The sequence below is a fragment of the Balearica regulorum genome, chromosome 5, assembly GCF_011004875.1.
Source record: "Balearica regulorum gibbericeps isolate bBalReg1 chromosome 5, bBalReg1.pri, whole genome shotgun sequence".
Classification (NCBI taxonomy): domain Eukaryota; kingdom Metazoa; phylum Chordata; class Aves; order Gruiformes; family Gruidae; genus Balearica; species Balearica regulorum.
Genome location: NC_046188.1, coordinates 51,130,488 through 51,148,546, shown reverse-complemented (window position 1 = coordinate 51,148,546; position 18,059 = coordinate 51,130,488). Strand labels below are relative to the sequence as shown.

Genomic DNA, 18,059 nt, shown 5'->3' with positions numbered 1-18,059 from the left:
AAACCAAGATACTGAAAAACCTGAAGGGCACCCCATGACCCTGATGGAGAAAGGCAATAAAGGTCAAACATTGTCCTGTGATGATTTTGGCTGAGGGCCTCTGCAGTTCCCAGGAGAAGAAGTAGAAGAGGTGACCCACAGAAGAGTCTTCAGGCCGGTCCTTGCTCCTGTGGCACTCTATGCTGGCTGAACCACATGAATGGGGAAGGCAGGATGCAAGAGAGATGGGAGACTCCCAACCTTCAGACTGCTGGAAACAGATGGGATTTTTTTTTCCCTCCAGATTTCTGAAGCTGAATGTGTTGAGACCCCCATAATCTCACAGCTGCTGTTAAAACAGCAGCAGCTTCATTATCCAGAGGAGAGGATGTGATAAGAGGAGTCACTAGGGTTAAGTGAAGCACTTGAGTGTGAAGCACTTGGGTGTGAAGCTAAGAAAGTGATTTAATTGGTGACACACCAGCATGCCTTTAAAGTACACTGTTGATTTTTGCATGCTTAGTGTGTGAGACCTCTTTGATAGATGTAAGTATTGCCTACTTTTTGTGTCCTCTTTGAATTTGGGTCTTAAACGCTTCCTAAAAACCAGTCTCTTTAAAGTGTCCTAGAAGGTTTCATGTTTATCTCCAGACAGCTGTAGTGTTTGGTGTGTGTTTGCCAGGTTTTGTTGTTCATTTTTCATGTTCTTGGTTAAATCTCTGCCCTGGCTGTGGTAAAAAGTATCTCATGGCTTCTTATAAAAGTGATTTCTTGCTCATAAAAACTCTGCAGCGTCCCTGAATGAGTTTCCTGCTGCTCTTCTCCAAGGTGTGTTATTCCCTTACATCTCCTGTCCTCTTTAATCTTGACCTTCATTTTGTTTGCTGTTCTGGAGCAAAGGCTGGCAATCTGCTGATTTAGCAGCTCAGATTCCTAGGAAGACCAGCATGATTGCATTAATTGTCTTTGCTTATGCCAGCAAATTTTCTTCCTTTCTGCTTCCCCCTGCCTTGTAGATTTGCTCAGAGAGGAGAAATAGCCAGCTATAATCCTGAGACAAGCAAGGCACTCTTCCTCCTCTCCCATGCAAAATGTCTGAGGCATTTTTGAGCTGGCACTAGAAGTGAGAAAGAGCTTGTAATAGGAACTTTCTTGCTTTTACATTCCCCAGCATCGTAGCTCCAGCTTTTCTGAAGTGTGGTTGCAATAGCTTGTTGTTCCCTCTTGGAAGATCAGGGGTCGGGTTAAAGGGACTGACTGGCAGTTTGTGTACACGTCCACATGTGGCTGTGACAGAGGGGTTGCCCTCCCTTTGAAGGGCAACTCCTGTGTGTTGGTCCCATAATCCATATCAAAGACCCACTATTTAAATTGTTTGAAAGCAGCTGACTCTTGCTGGTGTGAAACTCTCGGGGAGTTTCTACAATCTGTTGGGTTGACAGAGCAGAGGCAGAGATTATTTTATCAGTGAGGAAGGTGATGTCCAAGCTGGGGACAGTAGCCTCTTGGGTAGCAAATAGAAACGTATGGCTTTGGATATTTCCTTAGGTCAAAGATTTCTTGTCCTTGGAAATCTTATCATCCTTGTTCCAGAATGGCTGGTTTTGGTCCCTGTGCGAGCACAGTCAACTCCTACGTGGTCAAGATTTTTTTTTTAGAAACTTGAAAAAAATTCTATTGTGCTCCCACGTGAATCAATATACCTACCAATGCTTTCAGAGATCCTAACTTTGGATTGATGTGTTGCTCTTGAAAAGCCCTCCATAAACCTCTAGTTTCTACTTTTTTTTTTTTACTTTCTTGTCTTTCAGCTCTAGTTTGAAATTCTAATTTAGATTGAGCGTGAATCTTCTCCTCTGTCCATTTGACATTGTTGATTTGTCACTAATTAATTGCATGTCAGTTAAAACAGTGGAATGACTGATTTCTGCCAGTGCAGAATTTGGGGGTATTGTGTATATGTTGTATTTAGCACGCTCTTGCTGCGATAAAAGATGGTTTCTGTATTTCTAGGACCACATCCTTGCTGGTGTTGCAGCTTTTGAAGTTAGTTGAGATATGCAAGTTTTTAAACCACTGAGGATAAGGTCTGTGGTGCCTCAAATATTTAAAACCCTTTGTCATCTAGAGATGAACCATTTTCAAACTCCTTTTATGTGCAGACTGCTGAGGTTTTGCAAAGGAATTTGATCTCTGTATGGCAAATTTTAAACCTCCTTTCAAAAGATATGCTTATCTTAGGCTATTTTTCTCTTGGACTCCCCCCCAGTTCCCAGGATATGCAAACCAAAAGCTGAAGGCCCTTGTTCTGCATGCTTTTGACGTACCTGTTTGACATCTCTAAAATACACCTGCACACATGAATCCTTCACTGGGTTACACTGGCATAGCTCCATGGAGTTCAATCAAGCCAGGCTGACTTTTGTTGGCTGGGATAATGGTCCACAGATGAACATGCAAGGCAAATCTTCCTGATCTTTTGAACTGGGTATCAAAGTGGTCGCCATGGGTGAAAGCCAGGAGACATGTACTCCGGGGATGCTCCAGGGTTCTTGCTAAAGTGGGAGATGTTCTGCTGTGCTGTAGGGGGGGACTGGCAGCCAGCTGCTTTGCTTCCTCCCACGGCTGGGCTAGGGTTGTGTAGCCTTGCTGCTGACTGTATCGAGCTGCGCAGACTGGTGCTGTGCTTCAGGCCACCCAAGAGGCACAAGTTGGCCACCTCCAGGCATCAGTGCCGGGGGGACCTCTGGATTTGCACACCCCGATACCTGCATACATCCAGGAAAGCTTGCTGCACGCACTTCAGTGCCCATGTAGGTAACTCTGCAGGAGGGATTGTTCTTTGCAGCTTCTCATCTACAGGGGAATTTGGAAAGGGGAGATCATGAAATATTTTTCCCTTCAGCCTCACAGGAGAGCTCTATATTTAGTCACTGGTAATCTCTGTTGTGGCTCTGTGCCTTTAATCCACTGCTCTGATATCCTCCCTGGAGAAAATGAGAGGTGGAGAAATCAGCCTGGCTGACATGGTGGGCCAGCAGGGTTATGGTGCATTTCCCCTCCCTTTCCTATAGGGTTGGCATTGAAACTTTGCTGACCTGCAGTGCCACAGCTGTGCTGTGTGCGCGTACATATGAAACCCTCGGTAAGGGAGCGTGGCTTGGTTTTGCAAGGGAATAGGGGATATCATTGTGGGACTGCTTTTGCCATAGTGTGGGGACTTACCTTGAGAGATGAGGTATTGCTGCAGGAGCAGGGCTGGGGGGGGGGGAATAAAAATAGTACTTGCATTTACAACAGAAAAAAGAGGAGACTGTCTGTTTACCTCTGGATGTGTGATTTATATATGCTTGCTTCTTTTCTTTTTTTTTTTTTTTCCTTCCTGCCCTTACAGAAAAGAGCAGATCAGAGGCTCTTTTTTTTTTTAATCAAGTCAGTGTTTTCTGGTTCCAAGTGGTGAGATTTTTTTATAGGGTGAAAACTCATCAGTTTCTGAAAATTGAGGCTTTCTGAGCATTTGCATCCCGAGTTCCTCTTTTTAGTCTTAGCTGGGCTGTTTTGTGGCTTTGGGATGGAGGGAGCTATGAAATGCTGCATTTTATTTTGCAAGAACATGTCACTGATAATCTCTGCTCTGGTGCAGAGGATGCACAAAGCTACAGTGCTGGGGGTCCATCCCATCCCTTGTCCCTCAGGCAGGACCAGTTTAGTGCAAAGGCTACTTTTTCAGGTTTGGCAAGTCTGGTGGGGTGAAGAAGCTCCTAACCACAGGGAAACTGCCTCCCTGACTCTCGTGCTCACTGTCTATTTTGCTTTTATTGGGGAACTCCAAAGCAGCAACTCAAATATTTTCCCCCCTTGCTTCTTGCCCTGTGGTCTCTGTTTGTGAGGATGTTGATGGTGTTTAAAGGACTAGGCTGGCAGAAGGAAAGCTGCTCAAGTCCTCTGCTGCCCTCTGAAACAATACCCTTTCTGAAGGCTGTGCCCTGACTGAGGGCAATGCCGGGCTGGAAGGGAGCTGCAGCTCTCCTTCTGGAGATGGAGAGGGTTGTATGCTCCCATCTGGGGCTGGTCTGGCTGGGCTTGTGGTTTTTTCTGAATATTCTGTTTCTGGGACCAAAATGGGCCTTTTCCTCCAGATCAGGTGATGCCAGCAGAGTTATCAAGTCTGAGCTATGCTGGACTGACAAGTCTAGCAGGTTCCCCAGTTCCCCAGGCCGCCTCTCCTGTAACCCCCAGGGTCAGAGGTGTGCCCTGAGCCCCTGCACCCAGCTTCCCCAGTGTTACTCCAGGCCACTTCCTCTGACTGACTCTTTCTGTCTTTCCTTTGAGCAGGAAAAAGCTGACACTGCTGAGGGAGATGTTGGCAGGCTGTGGTGCAGGTACCTGCCAGGTGATTGTCACCACTCCAATGGAGATGCTCAAAATCCAGCTGCAGGATGCAGGGCGAATTGGTACGTGGGCTTCTCTTCCCTGTGCACTGAGCAGGCAAGGGGGAAAGGGCTGGGACTGGGCTGTCAAGGCAGAGGGGAGGGGATAAGTGGAAAAAACCCTTTTCCTTCCCCCAAGTCAGAGGTATCTCGGGCTATAGCAGAAGTTTCTCCTGCTCTTCCCCGCTCATTTCCCCCCACCATTTGCTCAACTGGCTCTGCAGAGGCCCTTGCAGTTACAAAAGGTGATGATATGTTTTGCTCAAAGCAATAGGCTTGGTAAGCGAAATAGTAAATGCTGCTGGTGGATGGAGAGACAAGAGAGATGACTGGGTGGTCAGCTTGTGAGTGATTAAAACTTGTTAGTTACTGTACACCCAAGAAGGGATTAGCATCCTCCAGTGCTTTTCCTGTGGTGCTTCCTCCATCTCCATGTTTTCTGATGTCTATTTTCTCTCTTCTACCCCCCTGTAGCACCTCCCTAACAGCTTCCCAAGGGGATGTGTCCTCTCCAAATGACTTGTCTGTCCTCTTACTCTCTCCTTTTTTACTCCTGACAAAAGCAGCAGTCATCTCGGCTGAAACAGTAAATAAATTCTCCCGGCACAGTGGATTTGGAAGAGGTTTGGGGACAGGCTTTCAGGATGGTGGGCAGGAGCTGGCAGGCAGAGGCAGGAGGGAGTGTGAGCCTCTTGGCTGAAACACTGTGGGGCATTTCTGCTGAGAACGGAGACCAGTCTGGCAAGGAGACTCTGGGGGAAAGAGCTGTTTGCTATCGCCTTAATCTTTTCCAGAGGTCAGCCTGGGGTATGGCCTTGTTCCCCAGGAGCCCTGCATGATGCTGTTGATACCACATTTGTGGTCTTTCCTGGAAAATGGGCCAATTTGTCCTTTAATCTCTTCTTTGATGTGGCATTCCTGAATAATCACAGATTTACTTTCTCTTTCCTCTCTTTGCTGCTTTTAATGCAGACCTTATCCTCTTTGTGTGTATTATTTTAAAATGTTTGAAGGAATTAAGCAATGGTTTGAGGGTTCAGAAGAGGTTTTCGCTGCTGTGAACAGCCTGTTCTCTCTGTGTAAGAGACCTGTGGTGTGCCAGTGGCAGCCTACAGGTTGATGTGCTCTCCATCTTCTGGCTAAAGAGCAGAAATGCATCAGTTTGAAAAGGCTGGGAGAAACCAGGCTGCATTTGTGAATATGGCTGAGAATCTCTCCAGGTTAATGACTGCTGTCAAGGGAAGGAAGCAAAGAACAGAACTGTTGAACCTCTCTCACTTATGAATGTCTTTAGTTTGTCCTACTAGGGGCTTGGAACGTAGCTGGAAGCGGGTACTGTCATCTACCTGCTCACACAGCTCCTTTTCTTCACACCATGGAGGTTGTGCGTGACAGGCTGTTCCTGCTTAAGTAAAACCAGTTGGTAGGAGAATGCAGTGGACAGCGTTGTGGTGTGGCAGCAGCCAGCTCTGAGACTAGGGCAGGTTGGGTTGCCTCAGGCTGAGGGAGAGGGGCAGACTGGGAGCAAAAGCTTGCAGGGCACCTGGCTGGCCTTAGTCTGCATGTTTTAGTGCACCTGGAGATCTGTCTCTTCCTCTTTGTCCCATGGCACTGGGCAGCAAGAGACTGCTGTTGAGCATCTTGCAGACCAGTGTGCTCTCTGCTCCTCCCCAGCGGCACAGAAGAAGCTGATGGCAGCGCAGGCCCAACTCTCCTCTTCCTCTGCGGTGGGGGCGGCAGAGCCAGCGGTGGAAACACGCACGACAGCAACACAGATAACAAGGGAGCTGCTGCGGAGCAAAGGGATTGCGGGACTCTACAAGGGCCTGGGAGCCACGCTGCTAAGGTAGGATGGCACGGGCACGAGCACAGGGCAGCTATGTTCCCATCTAAAGCACCAGCCATCCAGGGGATGAGCCTGCAAAGAGAGTGTTGGCTTCAGGGGGTGTGGGGTTGATTTGGTTAGGTTTCCATGCACAGGTTTTGCACATTAAAGAAGGGAAGGTCAGGGAAGTGAGGGAGGCTGCCTTTTTGTTCCTGGAAGATTTAATTCTGCGGCTTTCTGTGGAAGGTTTTTGTCTCCCCCATTGGTCCATATTTTAACACTGTAGAGAAGTCCTTGTGAGTTAGCAAAGCAAAACTGTCAGCCTGAGTCTCCAGAGTGTGAAACTGATTCTGGCCCATAGAGCATGTTGGATGCAAGAACTGCTGCCTGCTCTGACACTTTACCTAGGCTTTCACAGAGTGACTCTCCTGTAGCTTTAACAAAGGCAGAGCTAGAGCAATGCTCAGGGGGATGGGTGGCAGGATGCAAACCTCTTGTAACTAACAAAAAGGGACAAAACAATTGACCTCTGAGTGTGCCAGGGTCTTTGGTTTGAGTGTTGAAAAATCAGGGAGGCTGTTGACTTTGCAGGGCTGCATGCCTGCTGTGGGACTGTTGTCCTTTGTGCAGTCAGTTTTGTTACTGTAGAGTGTCAGCTCCTGTTGGCATTGCAATCACAGAGCTGGGATGTCTGTGTTGCACTCGTGGCTGTGCTGCCAACACGTGACGCTTGCAGCCCTTTTTTTGATGCTCAGTTTGTTGGTGTCCTGCCCTGACTTTGCTTATCCTTTTTCTCCTTTCTTCCCCTTCCTCTCTCCCCACTGCAGGGATGTCCCATTCTCCATTGTTTACTTCCCCCTGTTTGCAAACCTGAACAAGCTGGGCCAGAAAGACCCCAATGTCAAGGCTCCGTTCTACGTGTCCTTCCTCTCCGGATGTGTGGCTGGCAGTACGGCTGCAGTGGCTGTCAATCCTTGTGATGGTGAGTGCTGAGTAGCCTTGGCTGGTGGCCTGGTGCCAAGTGATGGGAGTCAGAGGACCACAAGTGGCCTAGGTGCCAGCCTCTTCGCAGCATGAGCGCACAGGGAGATACAGGAGGGGAGCTCTGCTGTCTGAGCTGCCTCCAGCTCGGATGTTTCCTTCAGCTGAGCTATACCTTTGGCCACAGCTTACACAGAGGTTTGCAGTACTCATGAGGTAAGTCAGGAAGAGAGTGTCATTCACTTCAGTCATTCTTCGCAGGAATGGCTATGAACATGCCCCTGAAAAGGCATGTTTCCATGTGGAGTGCTAGTATGCAGACATTTACATGCATACGGTCATGGACAGCTGGGGGAACCTCAGGGCCTTTTCTCCTGCTCCACAGCATCTGCTGAATACCACTTTGGTTTCTCTGCTGTGAAAAACACCGGAAAGTAACTCCTCTCTCCCCAGCATTGCATATGCTCCAAGGTGTGAAGAAATGTGAGAGCAGCATCATGTATTTTAGATACTTCTTCCAGAAAAAGCTGAGCATTTGAAAATCAGTTCCCACTTTGCAGAAAGATATCTGAATTTAGAAGCATTTAAAGCTTAAGTCAGCCTTGGAAACCTTGGTCACAGTGAGAGGAGGGGGTTGGTTTTTGGATGGCTGTGGTTTTCTTTTATCCGTTTGAAAAGGAATGGGATTGTTTTTTCCCTTGTTTTCCTGATAAATATATGAAAATGGTCTGTGTTCCTGGTGATCTCATTTTGACTGTTTCAAAGACATTACTCTCAGGGTGGCTCTTGCCTGCTGAAGAGTGGGCTACCTTCCCAGTGTTCACCACTGTCTCTCTTTCTCCCCAGTGATCAAAACACGGCTGCAGTCCTTGCAGAGAGGAGTGAACGAGGACACCTACTCAGGAATCCTGGACTGCACCAAGTAAGACTCCTCGTGAAGCAGGACACCACATCAGATGTATGGCATCTGCTGCTGCCAGACAGTCAGTGCCACTTCTAGACCCAACCCACAGCTTCTCTGTTTCGGGTTCCCTCTGAAACTGTACTTTTATTTATCTATGTCTATGGATATACCGTTTATATATATATATAGGTATATATATTTTGAGCAGGGTAAGTATAGCTTCTGTCCAAACCCTAACAGTCATAACACTGAGATTTTATTTCTGCAAAGGGGGACAATGCTGTGGTTGTCTCTCCCAAGGCCCTGTTGTCTGATAGTCCTACAGCATTAAGTCTCATATCCCTCCCGGGACCACTGTGAACAGCAGCTGCAGGAGTGCTGAGTGGGCTGTCCCCAGCCATGCTCTCCTCTGACCCTTTGCTACACTGTGGTCTGTCTGCTTTAAAACATGGAAGGGAGTTTTAAAAAACAAGTGCTCTGCTTCCGTATTGCTGCTGTAGCCAGAGTCTCTTGCCATCTGGCTGTGTCCCATACTGAGGGTGGAGTTGGCCCCAACTTTTCAACAGGGGGTACTCTTAATGCAAGCACCAGCTTGTCTTAGCTGTACATCCAGACCCAGGCAGACGGACGATCCTGGTCCTGGCCAGACGTAGGGATGGGGCATGTTCCTGCATGGCCATTGGCAGAGTGCATGGGGGATGGTGGGTGATCTGCTGTGGAGGCAGTGCCAGGCGACAGTGCTTGGCTGGGTTTAGTCTCTGGAGGGAGGCAAAAAGCCAGGGCATGGCCAGAGGCTCTCCTGGCGTGGTGGAGGGGTGAATGGACACTTACCTGTCTGTATCATTTCTCCCCAGGAAGATCTGGCAGAAGGAAGGGCCCATGGCCTTCCTGAAAGGGGCATACTGCCGAGCCCTGGTCATTGCTCCTCTCTTCGGCATCGCACAAGTTGTCTACTTCATCGGCATCGCGGAGTTCCTGTTGGACATGCTCCCTAAGCACCGGGCCTAGCTCTGGTGCACCTGCGTGTGCCCTCCTGCCCTCTGCAGCGCTGAATTAATCCCTGTGTTTGTCATCCGTGTCAATTGATGTCAGAGCAACAGCACAAAGGGTTCGCGCAGGGACGACGAGGGGACGTGGTCTCCAGATGAGCAAACGTGGGGAGGGAGAGTCCATTTTCTGTCTCAGTCTGGAACCTGCCCCCTCCCGCTCCTTCCATGGACAATACCTAATTATGCATATCTCTTTTCCTTTTTTTTTTTCTCCTTTCCTTTTTTTTTTTTTTTTTTTTTAAATTGTCATTCTTAAGGACACTGGTAAGCACAGACTGGGCTTGCAGACCCAGAAGTCTCCTCCCAGCCTTGGGGAGGAAGAGGGATGGGAAAGAAAGAACCTGAACCCTCGTGCACCCCAGTCCCCCTATTTGTTCCTGGAGTTGCCACCTATCTGAGGAGGAGCAGGAAGGTCAGCTGTGTCCCCTCAGCCCCTCCTCGGCTCTGCTGGCCCTGGGCCGAGAGCGGGCACCGCATAAGGGGGGCTTCTCTCACTGCCATCGGAGGCACAGGAGGGAAGATGCTGGAACTGGCAAGTTCCTTGGCCTGGAAACCTTCACCCCTCCCTTCTCCCTTTCTTGAAAACGAGTTGGACTTAGATGAACTTCTTGGAGATCAGAGGAAGGGAAAGGGAATTGTTACTATTGATTTTCTAATTATTTTTTTAAAAAGCAAAGGGATGTCCCTCCTAACTAGGTGTCACAGGCACATCTGGGTGAGATGCAGAGATTAGATGTCTGCTCTGTAGGGAACATGTCTGTTCACATCAATGTCCAAAGGTGCTTCACTGCTTGGTTACAGGGAGGGGAGGGAAAAGAACTTGGGATCAAGTTTTTTTTGATTGTTGGGGGTTTTTTTTGTTTCTTTTTTAATGCAGGGCTTGTGGGGAGGGAAAAACAAACAACAAGAAACCACTTACATTCCTTCAGCCTGCCCACACCCAGGGTGATAAAGCAGTGACCGCAGGTGTAGATTAGCCAATTTATTTTTTTTTTCCAGCCTGGCCCCAGGTGCATGAAAGGAGGAGCTTGCTCCGCTTCTGTGGTGCCCAACTTTGGAGAGCTGTGCTAGAAACGCCATGCCTGTGTGCTCACCTTGCAAGGTGAAAACACAAGGTCTGGTTGTGCTTTGATGTTTGACTTGGGCATGTTTGGAGCTAGCTAGTGTCGGAGAGGTGGAGGGTTCCTGCACTTTGAGTGAGGAGCTGTTTGCCTGTACACTATTACAGGGCCAAGTCCTCTGGATCACAAAAACTCATCATCTGTCTTGCTTCTGGTGTGGTGATTGTTGTTTGGTGGCAGGGGGCAAATCCACACCTACAACCTGCTCTGTCAAAGGGACACTGCCCCAGCTAACATCACTTGTCAGAGAACTTCCTTGTGCAGTACTCTCTTGGGCTGTGTAATTAATTCTAGTTTAAATGATCTTAAGTGTGAGATCTACCAACCCAGTGTGATCTTTTCCATTATTTATTCCACTTGGTGCAGTCCACTTGACTTTGGTGTTTAAATTAAACTGGTCAAATTCACTTTTCATTCCTTCTTTCTGCTTTGTTCTCCAGGTGCTTGGTTGGTGTTTGTGTTTCAAATGTATATTTAAATTAATTTTTTTTAAAAATCAGTTTTTAATGTTTAAAAGAAAGCCATCTCTGTTTCAACATTCTTGGGTTAGGTTTTTGCAAAACCTGTAGGTTGAGGGCCTTCTTCCTTGATGCATCCTTTTTGTCCTCAAAAAAGTTGTTCTGTGGCTGATTTGTTACTTGTCACTTTGCATATGTGAATAATTTTCTTTCTTTTTCTTAATGACTTCTCCCTATATCTGGAAAGGAATCTGCAAAGATGATGATAGATGTCTGTGCTGTGTGTAGTGCCGTGATGCTGCTCTTGCTCTGGATTTCCATTGGGTGGATTAAAAAAGAAAGAGGTTTTTTTTTTAATAAGATGCCCTGTTCCTTGCTGCTTTGATTTACAAGGAGGGTCCCTAAAAGAAACCTTGCTGCTAAAAGTAATGGCATTTCTGCTTGCTCTTCTACCTGCAAGGATTGCTCCCTGAACCTGGGTGACTTGCAGCTGCAGGGGGCTGGTGCAAGTTTGTTCTGTGGGGTTACATTTGGAGGAAAAATCTGGTGCAGTGAAGGGCTGAGGTTCAGGGAAAGTTCTCCTTGTCATCTTGCATGCTTTTAAAAACCTCTTTGTAAAACTAACTTGCTGAAATCTCCAGCTCTTCTTCCACCATATTGGAGCTGGTGAGCTGAGTGGGGCTGATTGTTAGCTGCTTGGACGTGTCCCTGAGTCAGGAGGACGTGGGGAGCTGGCAGAAGGGGTCACCATGGCCCTGCAGAGGGTGCCATTGGCCAAAAAAAATAAGAATGTTCCTATTTTAAACTCTTATCAACCTAATTAATCACTGATTAACAGAAACCACTAAGCATTAATTGCAGTATTGAGGAACAAAAGTAAATAAATACACTTAGAGAAGCATACCTCTGCTCCCCTCCCTGTGCGTGCTGCTTGTCCCCAAGGCAGGGGACAACGGCCACCATGGGGTCAACTCCTTGTGCATCCTACCTGGTTCCTCTGACACAGGGTCCTCCACCCACCCTGGGCCCTTTTCAGTCATACCCTGGCCCGTGTCAGCCCTGGCCCTTGCTCCTGCCCTGACCAAGGCTCTTGTGGCTCCGGTTCATTTGGTGTGTGTGGTTTTTACTGCCCTTAATTATGTGTTGGTGGAGGAGCCGTATGCTCGTCATGGGTTCAGACAGGTGGGTCAGTTCTGGCTGGTGGAATTTCCTAGAACACAATGAGGAAATTTCCTAAAGTCCAGGGGGGAAATTCCTACAAAGCAAAAGGGAAATTTCTTGGAAACCAATAGGGCAATTCCTGGAAAGCAAAGGGAAACCATCCTAGAAAGCTACAGTAAAATATCCTGGAAATGAAGGGGAAATCTACTGCAAGACAATGTAGGAATTTCCTTGAGACCACTAAGGGAAATTCCTTGCAAAGGGGGAAATATTCTGGAAATCTGTAGAAAGCAATGGCAGAACTTCCTAGAAGGCCATAGGGGGATAGCCTAGACAGCAAACGAGGAAAGCAAGGAGGAAATTTCCTCAACTACCAGGGAAATTCCTGAAAAGCAAAAGTGACATTTCTTAAGAAAGTAACAGTGATATTTCCTAAAGGGGAAATTTCCCAGAAAGCAATGGAGGAATTGCTGGAAATTGAAAGGGAAATTTCCTGGACAGGAAGACTGAGATTTCTTGGGAAATAATTTCTTGCTTCCCAAGGACCAATAGTCATGGGGAAATTTCCTAGAAAGCAATAGAAGTCCTCTAAGCAGAGAGAAAATTCCTCTAAAGCAATGGAGGACTCTAGAAAGCAACAAGGAAGTTTCCTAGGAATTTCCTGGAAAGTAATGGGAAGGAAGTACCCTGCAAAGTAACAGAGAAATTTCCTGGAAAGTGATAGGGGGATTTCTTAGGAAGTAAGGGGGACATTTCCTGAAAAACAAAGGGCAATGTCCTGGAAAACCGTGCAGGAGTTCCTAGTAAGCAATAGGGAAAAGTTCCTGGAAAGGGAAATTTCCTTGAAAGCAGGAAGCGTAGGAGAAAAGAGGCCCAAATCCCACACTTCAGCCCCATAACCACCACTCTAGTCCTTGGGTAATAAATTCGTAAAACTCCTGCAACTCTCTGGGCTTTTTTGCTTTGTTTTACTGCTCCCCCCAGGGATCAAATGGGCTCGAGGAAGAGCAATGAGGGTGAGCGCTTGGGCTGCACGTGACCTGTCTGCTATCATGGTTATTTGCTAATTTTCCTCTAATTTAAATGCAAAAAAGTACATAACCTGCACTGCAGTGGTCTAGGGCACGGGGTGACTGTTTCCTATTACACCAGTGGCTGGGCCTGGGCCCTGTGTTACTGGAAACCAGCTGTAGCCCCAGCCGGGCACCACTTCCCCTTTGTGGGGTGGGGAAATGTGCTGCTGCCATGCCCCGGCCACTGGGACCCTGCTCCCACCTCTGCCTGCTGCCCCCAACTTTTGAGGCCTGGCATGGCTTGCGGGGACCCCCACAGGATTCATCCTGTTGCAAGGGTGGTGCTGGCCCTGAAACATGCACGCAGGGCTGATGCATGACCCCAGGGGTTCATTTTCCTCCTTTTTTCCCCTTCTTTTTTTGCATAAATCCATGCTGCCGCCATGCCAGACAGCAGCACCAGAAAGGCTTGTGATGCCCGTTTAGCATCCCAAGCTGTCCCCAGATCCCACCGAGGTAGCTGCGGAGCACAGAAACTGCATGCCAGCAGCTCCTGGCGCCTCTCCTGCCATGGCCAGGTGCTTTGACACCCACGTCTGTGGATGTTCAACCTGAGATGCTGGGAGCAGCATCGGGCCCGTGGGAGCGCTTTATGGGAAGAGGGAGCACCAGGAAAACCAGCTTCTGGGTGTGGGTAGTGTGGCCAGTGCCCAACACCCTCCTGGGTTTTGCTTTTATCTTTTTTTAATAGCGTGCCCTTAGTGTGGAAACCAAGGCAGCCTGAAAGAAGAAGGATTAAAATAAATATAATAAATAAAAAGGCATGGGAGTTTCCAGCCTTGAGTCTTCCAGCCCCAGCCTGCGTGCCTGGACCGTGCTGCTGGTGCACCCCGGAAAGCCCCGGTGGCGGTGGGTGGAGCTGCTTGTGGGCTGAACCCAAGCATTTTGGGGCGTTCCTGCTGCCCGCCTGCCCTTCACTCTTTGCAAACCTGCGTTGTTTAATTTCAGGGTGCAGCCGACCTGCACCAGCACTTTTGGGGGCACAACAGGCCATGGGCAGCAACCCCAGCGCAGGGTCACGAGCGTTCTGGGCCCCCCCCCCCAGCTCGGGGCCTGATCCTGCCCGTTGTCCACCAAGGTCTGTCCCCCATGCCGGTGCAGGACAAGGTTTAAATCTGGATTTTTTTTTTTTTTTTAAATTATTATTAATTTGGGGGGGAGGGTTGCGCAGGGCTCCACAGCCAGCATTCCCCAAGGGAGGGGGTGGACCCGGCTGGGGCCGGAGCATCCCCCGGGCTCATCACTGGGAGCCGGCGGGAACCGGTGCGTGTGACCCCACCCCCCCCTCCCGCGGCGGGGGTGGCCGCCGGAGACACTTTCAGTTTCGGAAGGGTCACGTGGTTTCCAGGAACCCGGGCGCGGGGGGCGGATAAAAGGGCCGGGCGGGAGGCGGCCGCGCACTGAGCCGAGGTCACCCACCCACCCACCCGGCCGGCAGGACGGGGGACGCCGTGGCATCATGGCAGCGCTGCAGGGCGAGGGGTAAGCAGCTCCCCAGCACCGCCCCCCGCCACCCCCCCGGGCCTCGCCGGCTCGCCGTCCCCGGGTGGCCCCGGCCCCCTCCCCCCCCCCGTTAACGGCCACGCGCCCGCAGGGAAGCCCAGAAGCTGCGGTTCGGGCCCTGGCTGCTGAGCGCCGTCAACAGCGGGAGCTACCGGGGGCTGTGCTGGACCGACCCGGCCCGCAAAGCCTTCCGCATACCCTGGAAGCACAACGCCAGGAAGGATGTCACCAGCAGTGACCTGGAGGTCTTCAAGGTAGGTGGGATGAGGGGTCACCAGCAGCAGCCTTGAGGTCTTTGAGGTGGGTGGGGTGTGGGAATTGGGGAGCAGGGGTGAGACCAGGCATCCCTGAAACCTCAATAATCATGGAGCCAGGGGCCCCATGTTTACCCACCCCTGCACCCCCAGGCCTGGGCAAAAGCGAGTGGGCGGTATGAGGGGTGCCCTGAGGACCCAGCCAAGTGGAAGACCAACTTCCGCTGTGCCTTGAGGAGCACCTGCATGTTTGAGCTGCTGGAGGACCACTCCAAGTGTGGTGACGACCCACACAAGGTCTTTGCCATCGCCCCAGGTGAGCCTGGCCCCGTGGGGGGGGCTGTGTTCGGGGTGGGGCAGGCCATCTCAGGGTGCCCCACTTACACCGCTCTCCTTCCAGCTGCCCTCTGCCATGGCAAGGAGAGAGATTTCGGCAGCCCTGACCATGCAGTGGACCAGCAGCTGCTGCACCAGCAGCCACAGGTAACAGGGTGGGCATGGTGGATGGGGGGGGGGTGTGTGTGTGTGTCTCCACTGCTGTTGCTCAGGCTTTGCACCCCCCGTGTCCTTGGAGGGTGGGGTGCTCCTGAGCTGGAGCTCAACACACAGCTGAAACGTGGGGTGGGGGGCAGCTGGGCACCCCCCCCATCCACAGCAGTAAGACCCCACCCCACTTCCCTTAACAGCTGGAGTGCAACCCCCAAGACGTGACCCCAGAAATCAACCCCCAAGGTAGGCACTAGTCCCCCAATTTTTTTTTGGGGGGGGGGGGCACCCCAGTAGGCTCAGCTGGGGCTGGCTTTGGGGTTGTGAGATCTCCCACCTGCTGTACCCCCCCCCACCTCAGGCAGCACCGACCCCACACAGCCCCCAATGCTGGAGGACCTAGAGGAGCTGCAGTGGGTGCTGCAGCAGTGCGACATCTCCCCCCGCGACGCTGACCCCTTGACCCCATCGTGGGTGCCTCCAGGTGAGAGTGGTCCTGCTCACAGGGTGCAGGGTGATAACACCATGGGTAGGGTGACCCCCAACCCCTTCCCACTGGTGATTGCTCTGCAGGGGACACCCCCGACCAGGACACCCTGCTCCAGCCTCACCCGGACCCCAGCCAAAACAACTGCCTCCCCCCGCCGGCATTTCAGCAATGGATGTCCACAATAGAGCAGCCCTCCTTGGGCGTCTACAGGCCCCCGGACACCATGCTGCTGGAGGACCAAGGTGGGTGCTGTGGGAACACCATAACGGGGTGGAAAGAGGCCAGGGTGCTGCCCCATGCACCCTGTGCTAAAGCAACCACCTACTCCGCTGCACTCCGAATTGCAATGCCAACACAGCCTGTCTCCTGCCGCAGGGGCTATGCCACTGCCGTGCCACCGGTCGGAGGTGACGGGCCCCGTGCTGTCCCCAGGGGAGGCAATGCTCTTCGTCCCTGCTGCCAGCCCTGCGCCGCCACCACCGCTGCAGGAGGATAACACAGGTGAGGGTTATCAATTATTAATAGCAATACATACTTATTATAATTATTATTAATAAATATAATTATTAATAGTTATTAATGCTCAGAGGGGGAGCATTTGGGTTTGGGGGATGCAGCTGCTGATCACTGCACTGTGCAGATGGCATTGTCCCCATCCTGGACGTCAGCATCTACTACCGAGGGAGGCTCTTCCACCAGGAGGAGGTGGGGGGCAGCCTGTGCCTGCTGGCATACCAGCCCTTCGACCCGGCAGTGGCCTTGCGCCCCGGGCACCTGGTGCGCTTCCCCAGCCCTGCCGAGCTGGCGGATGGCAAGCAGCGGCGTTTCACTGAGGAGCTACTGAGCAGCGCAGGGCTGCAGCTGGAGCAACGTGCCCTCAAGCTGTTTGCCACCCGCCTGAAGAAGTGTAAGGTCTTCTGGGCCCTGTCCCAGCAGCTCGAGGGCATCAGGGACCCCCCGCCCAACCTGCTCTGCCGGGACCAGGAAACCCCCATCTTTGACTTCAATGAGTTTTGCACAGGTGGGCAAGGGCTTCGTGTATCTGTGTCTCTGTCTATGCATGTTCCCCAATCCTGGTTTTGGGGCTCGTGGGAGACAGCTCCAGGATGTCACAAGCATCCGAACCCTCCCCAGCTCCTCTGTGTGCCCCCAGGCTCACTCCAAAACTGAGCCATGTCTCTCCTTGCAGAGCTGAGGGACTTCCGCAATGGCCAAAGGCAGCGGTCCCCTGACTTCACCATCTACCTCTGCTTTGGGCAGTCCTTCTCCAGCTCCAAGCCCAAGGAGTCCAAGCTCATCCTGGTCAAGGTGCAGGAGCCAACACCCACCACTGCCCCACTGCTGCCCAGGGAGGGAGAGACCCTTGGGGTGCAGGGGAAATGGGGGTCTGGGTCCTTAAGGAAAGGGACCTTCAGGGGAGATGGGGGTCTTGGTACCCAAGGAGAGGATAACTTGTGGGCTGGGAGAGATGAGGGAACTGAGTAACAGGGAAGGGGGACCCTCAGAGACATGGGGGGCTGGGTGCCCAAGGAGCAGGACCCTCGAGGGCTTGGGGATGGGGGGGGGTGCTGGGTGCCCAGTGAGAGGAACCTGTGGGGACTAGGGGAAAAGGGGGGGGGGGGGGAAGGCAGCTGCCCAGGGATGGGGACCCTCAATGACTGGGAGCGATACAGGGTGCCCCGCACACCTCCTTCCTCTGCTCCAGGAGGACAGGGCCGTGCGGGGCATTGCAGCCACATCAGGCAGCTACCCCTAACCCTGACGGTTTGCTGCTGCAGCTGGTGCCTAAGTTCTGCGAGTACTGGTACGAGCAGGTGCTGCGGGAAGGAGCCTCCTCCCTCGACAGTGGCACTGTCAGCCTCCAGCTCTCCGACTCCTTCAGCCTCTTTGAGCTCATCGAACACTGTGACATGCAGCTGGACTGACCCTCACCGACCCTGCTCCCTGTGTGCCCCAGGACAGGCACCAGCCCGTGGGGGGGACCAGCAGGGGTCGGGGACCATGCAAACCAGCAGCCCCTCAGGACCATCATGGTGGGATGCCGATGGTGGGGATCTTTCCTCCCCTGCTTCCCCCCCCAGCACCCCACGGACAGCTTCACTGACCAGTCCCAGAGCTGACACATTGCTTTTCCCCTCCATCAGCTGCTACTGTGTCTTACTGTGGAGTGTGGTCATTTACAGATCTATTTTCTTAAGTTTTCTGAGTTTAAATATATATGTATAGAAAGGTGCTTCCTGCTTGCTGGTATTGCCTGGACATCTGCCCCCACTATTAGGGTGAGACCTTCACTCCCCCCCTTCCAATCCCCCAAAGCCATGGGGGGCTGTAGCCAGCCTTGTCCC

General features: G+C 51.4%; 2 protein-coding genes across 4 annotated transcripts in view; both read left to right on the top strand.

Moving 5' to 3' along the window:
• Window positions 1-10,919, top strand: part of SLC25A22 (solute carrier family 25 member 22) — a 52,069-nt gene extending 41,150 nt beyond the window's left edge. For both annotated transcript variants that reach the window (XM_075754850.1, XM_075754851.1), the window contains exons 6-10: window positions 4,315-4,433; window positions 6,084-6,255; window positions 7,062-7,216; window positions 8,062-8,137; window positions 8,974-10,919. In XM_075754850.1, coding sequence (XP_075610965.1) covers window positions 4,315-4,433; window positions 6,084-6,255; window positions 7,062-7,216; window positions 8,062-8,137; window positions 8,974-9,127 — 676 coding nt within the window. In that variant the 3' untranslated portion in view covers window positions 9,128-10,919. The remainder of the gene's footprint in view (window positions 1-4,314; window positions 4,434-6,083; window positions 6,256-7,061; window positions 7,217-8,061; window positions 8,138-8,973) is intronic.
• A 3,429-nt stretch (window positions 10,920-14,348) lies between these two features.
• Window positions 14,349-17,947, top strand: IRF7 (interferon regulatory factor 7). 2 transcript variants are annotated; one of them, XM_075754848.1, is made up of 11 exons: window positions 14,349-14,463; window positions 14,576-14,738; window positions 14,892-15,054; window positions 15,139-15,221; window positions 15,425-15,470; window positions 15,586-15,708; window positions 15,798-15,956; window positions 16,090-16,215; window positions 16,355-16,735; window positions 16,904-17,022; window positions 17,493-17,947. In XM_075754848.1, exons 1-11 carry the CDS (start codon window positions 14,441-14,443, stop codon window positions 17,637-17,639), a joined length of 1,533 nt encoding a protein of 510 aa, XP_075610963.1. In that variant the 5' UTR covers window positions 14,349-14,440; the 3' UTR covers window positions 17,640-17,947. The 2 variants fall into 2 exon arrangements, with proteins under 2 accessions (XP_075610963.1, XP_075610964.1); XM_075754849.1 differs by lacking the exon at window positions 16,904-17,022 and having other exon boundaries at window positions 17,493-17,635.
• The last annotated feature ends 112 nt before the right edge of the window (window positions 17,948-18,059 follow it).

Excerpts from the sequence above, each read along its gene's own strand:
- IRF7 (XM_075754848.1), top strand. The coding sequence starts at position 14,441 with ATGGCAGCGCTGCAGGGCGAGGG. Across the intron at positions 14,464-14,575 it reads GCAGCGCTGCAGGGCGAGGG|GGAAGCCCAGAAGCTGCGGT; the intron begins GTAAGCAGCTCC and ends ACGCGCCCGCAG. Across the intron at positions 14,739-14,891 it reads GTGACCTGGAGGTCTTCAAG|GCCTGGGCAAAAGCGAGTGG; the intron begins GTAGGTGGGATG and ends CTGCACCCCCAG.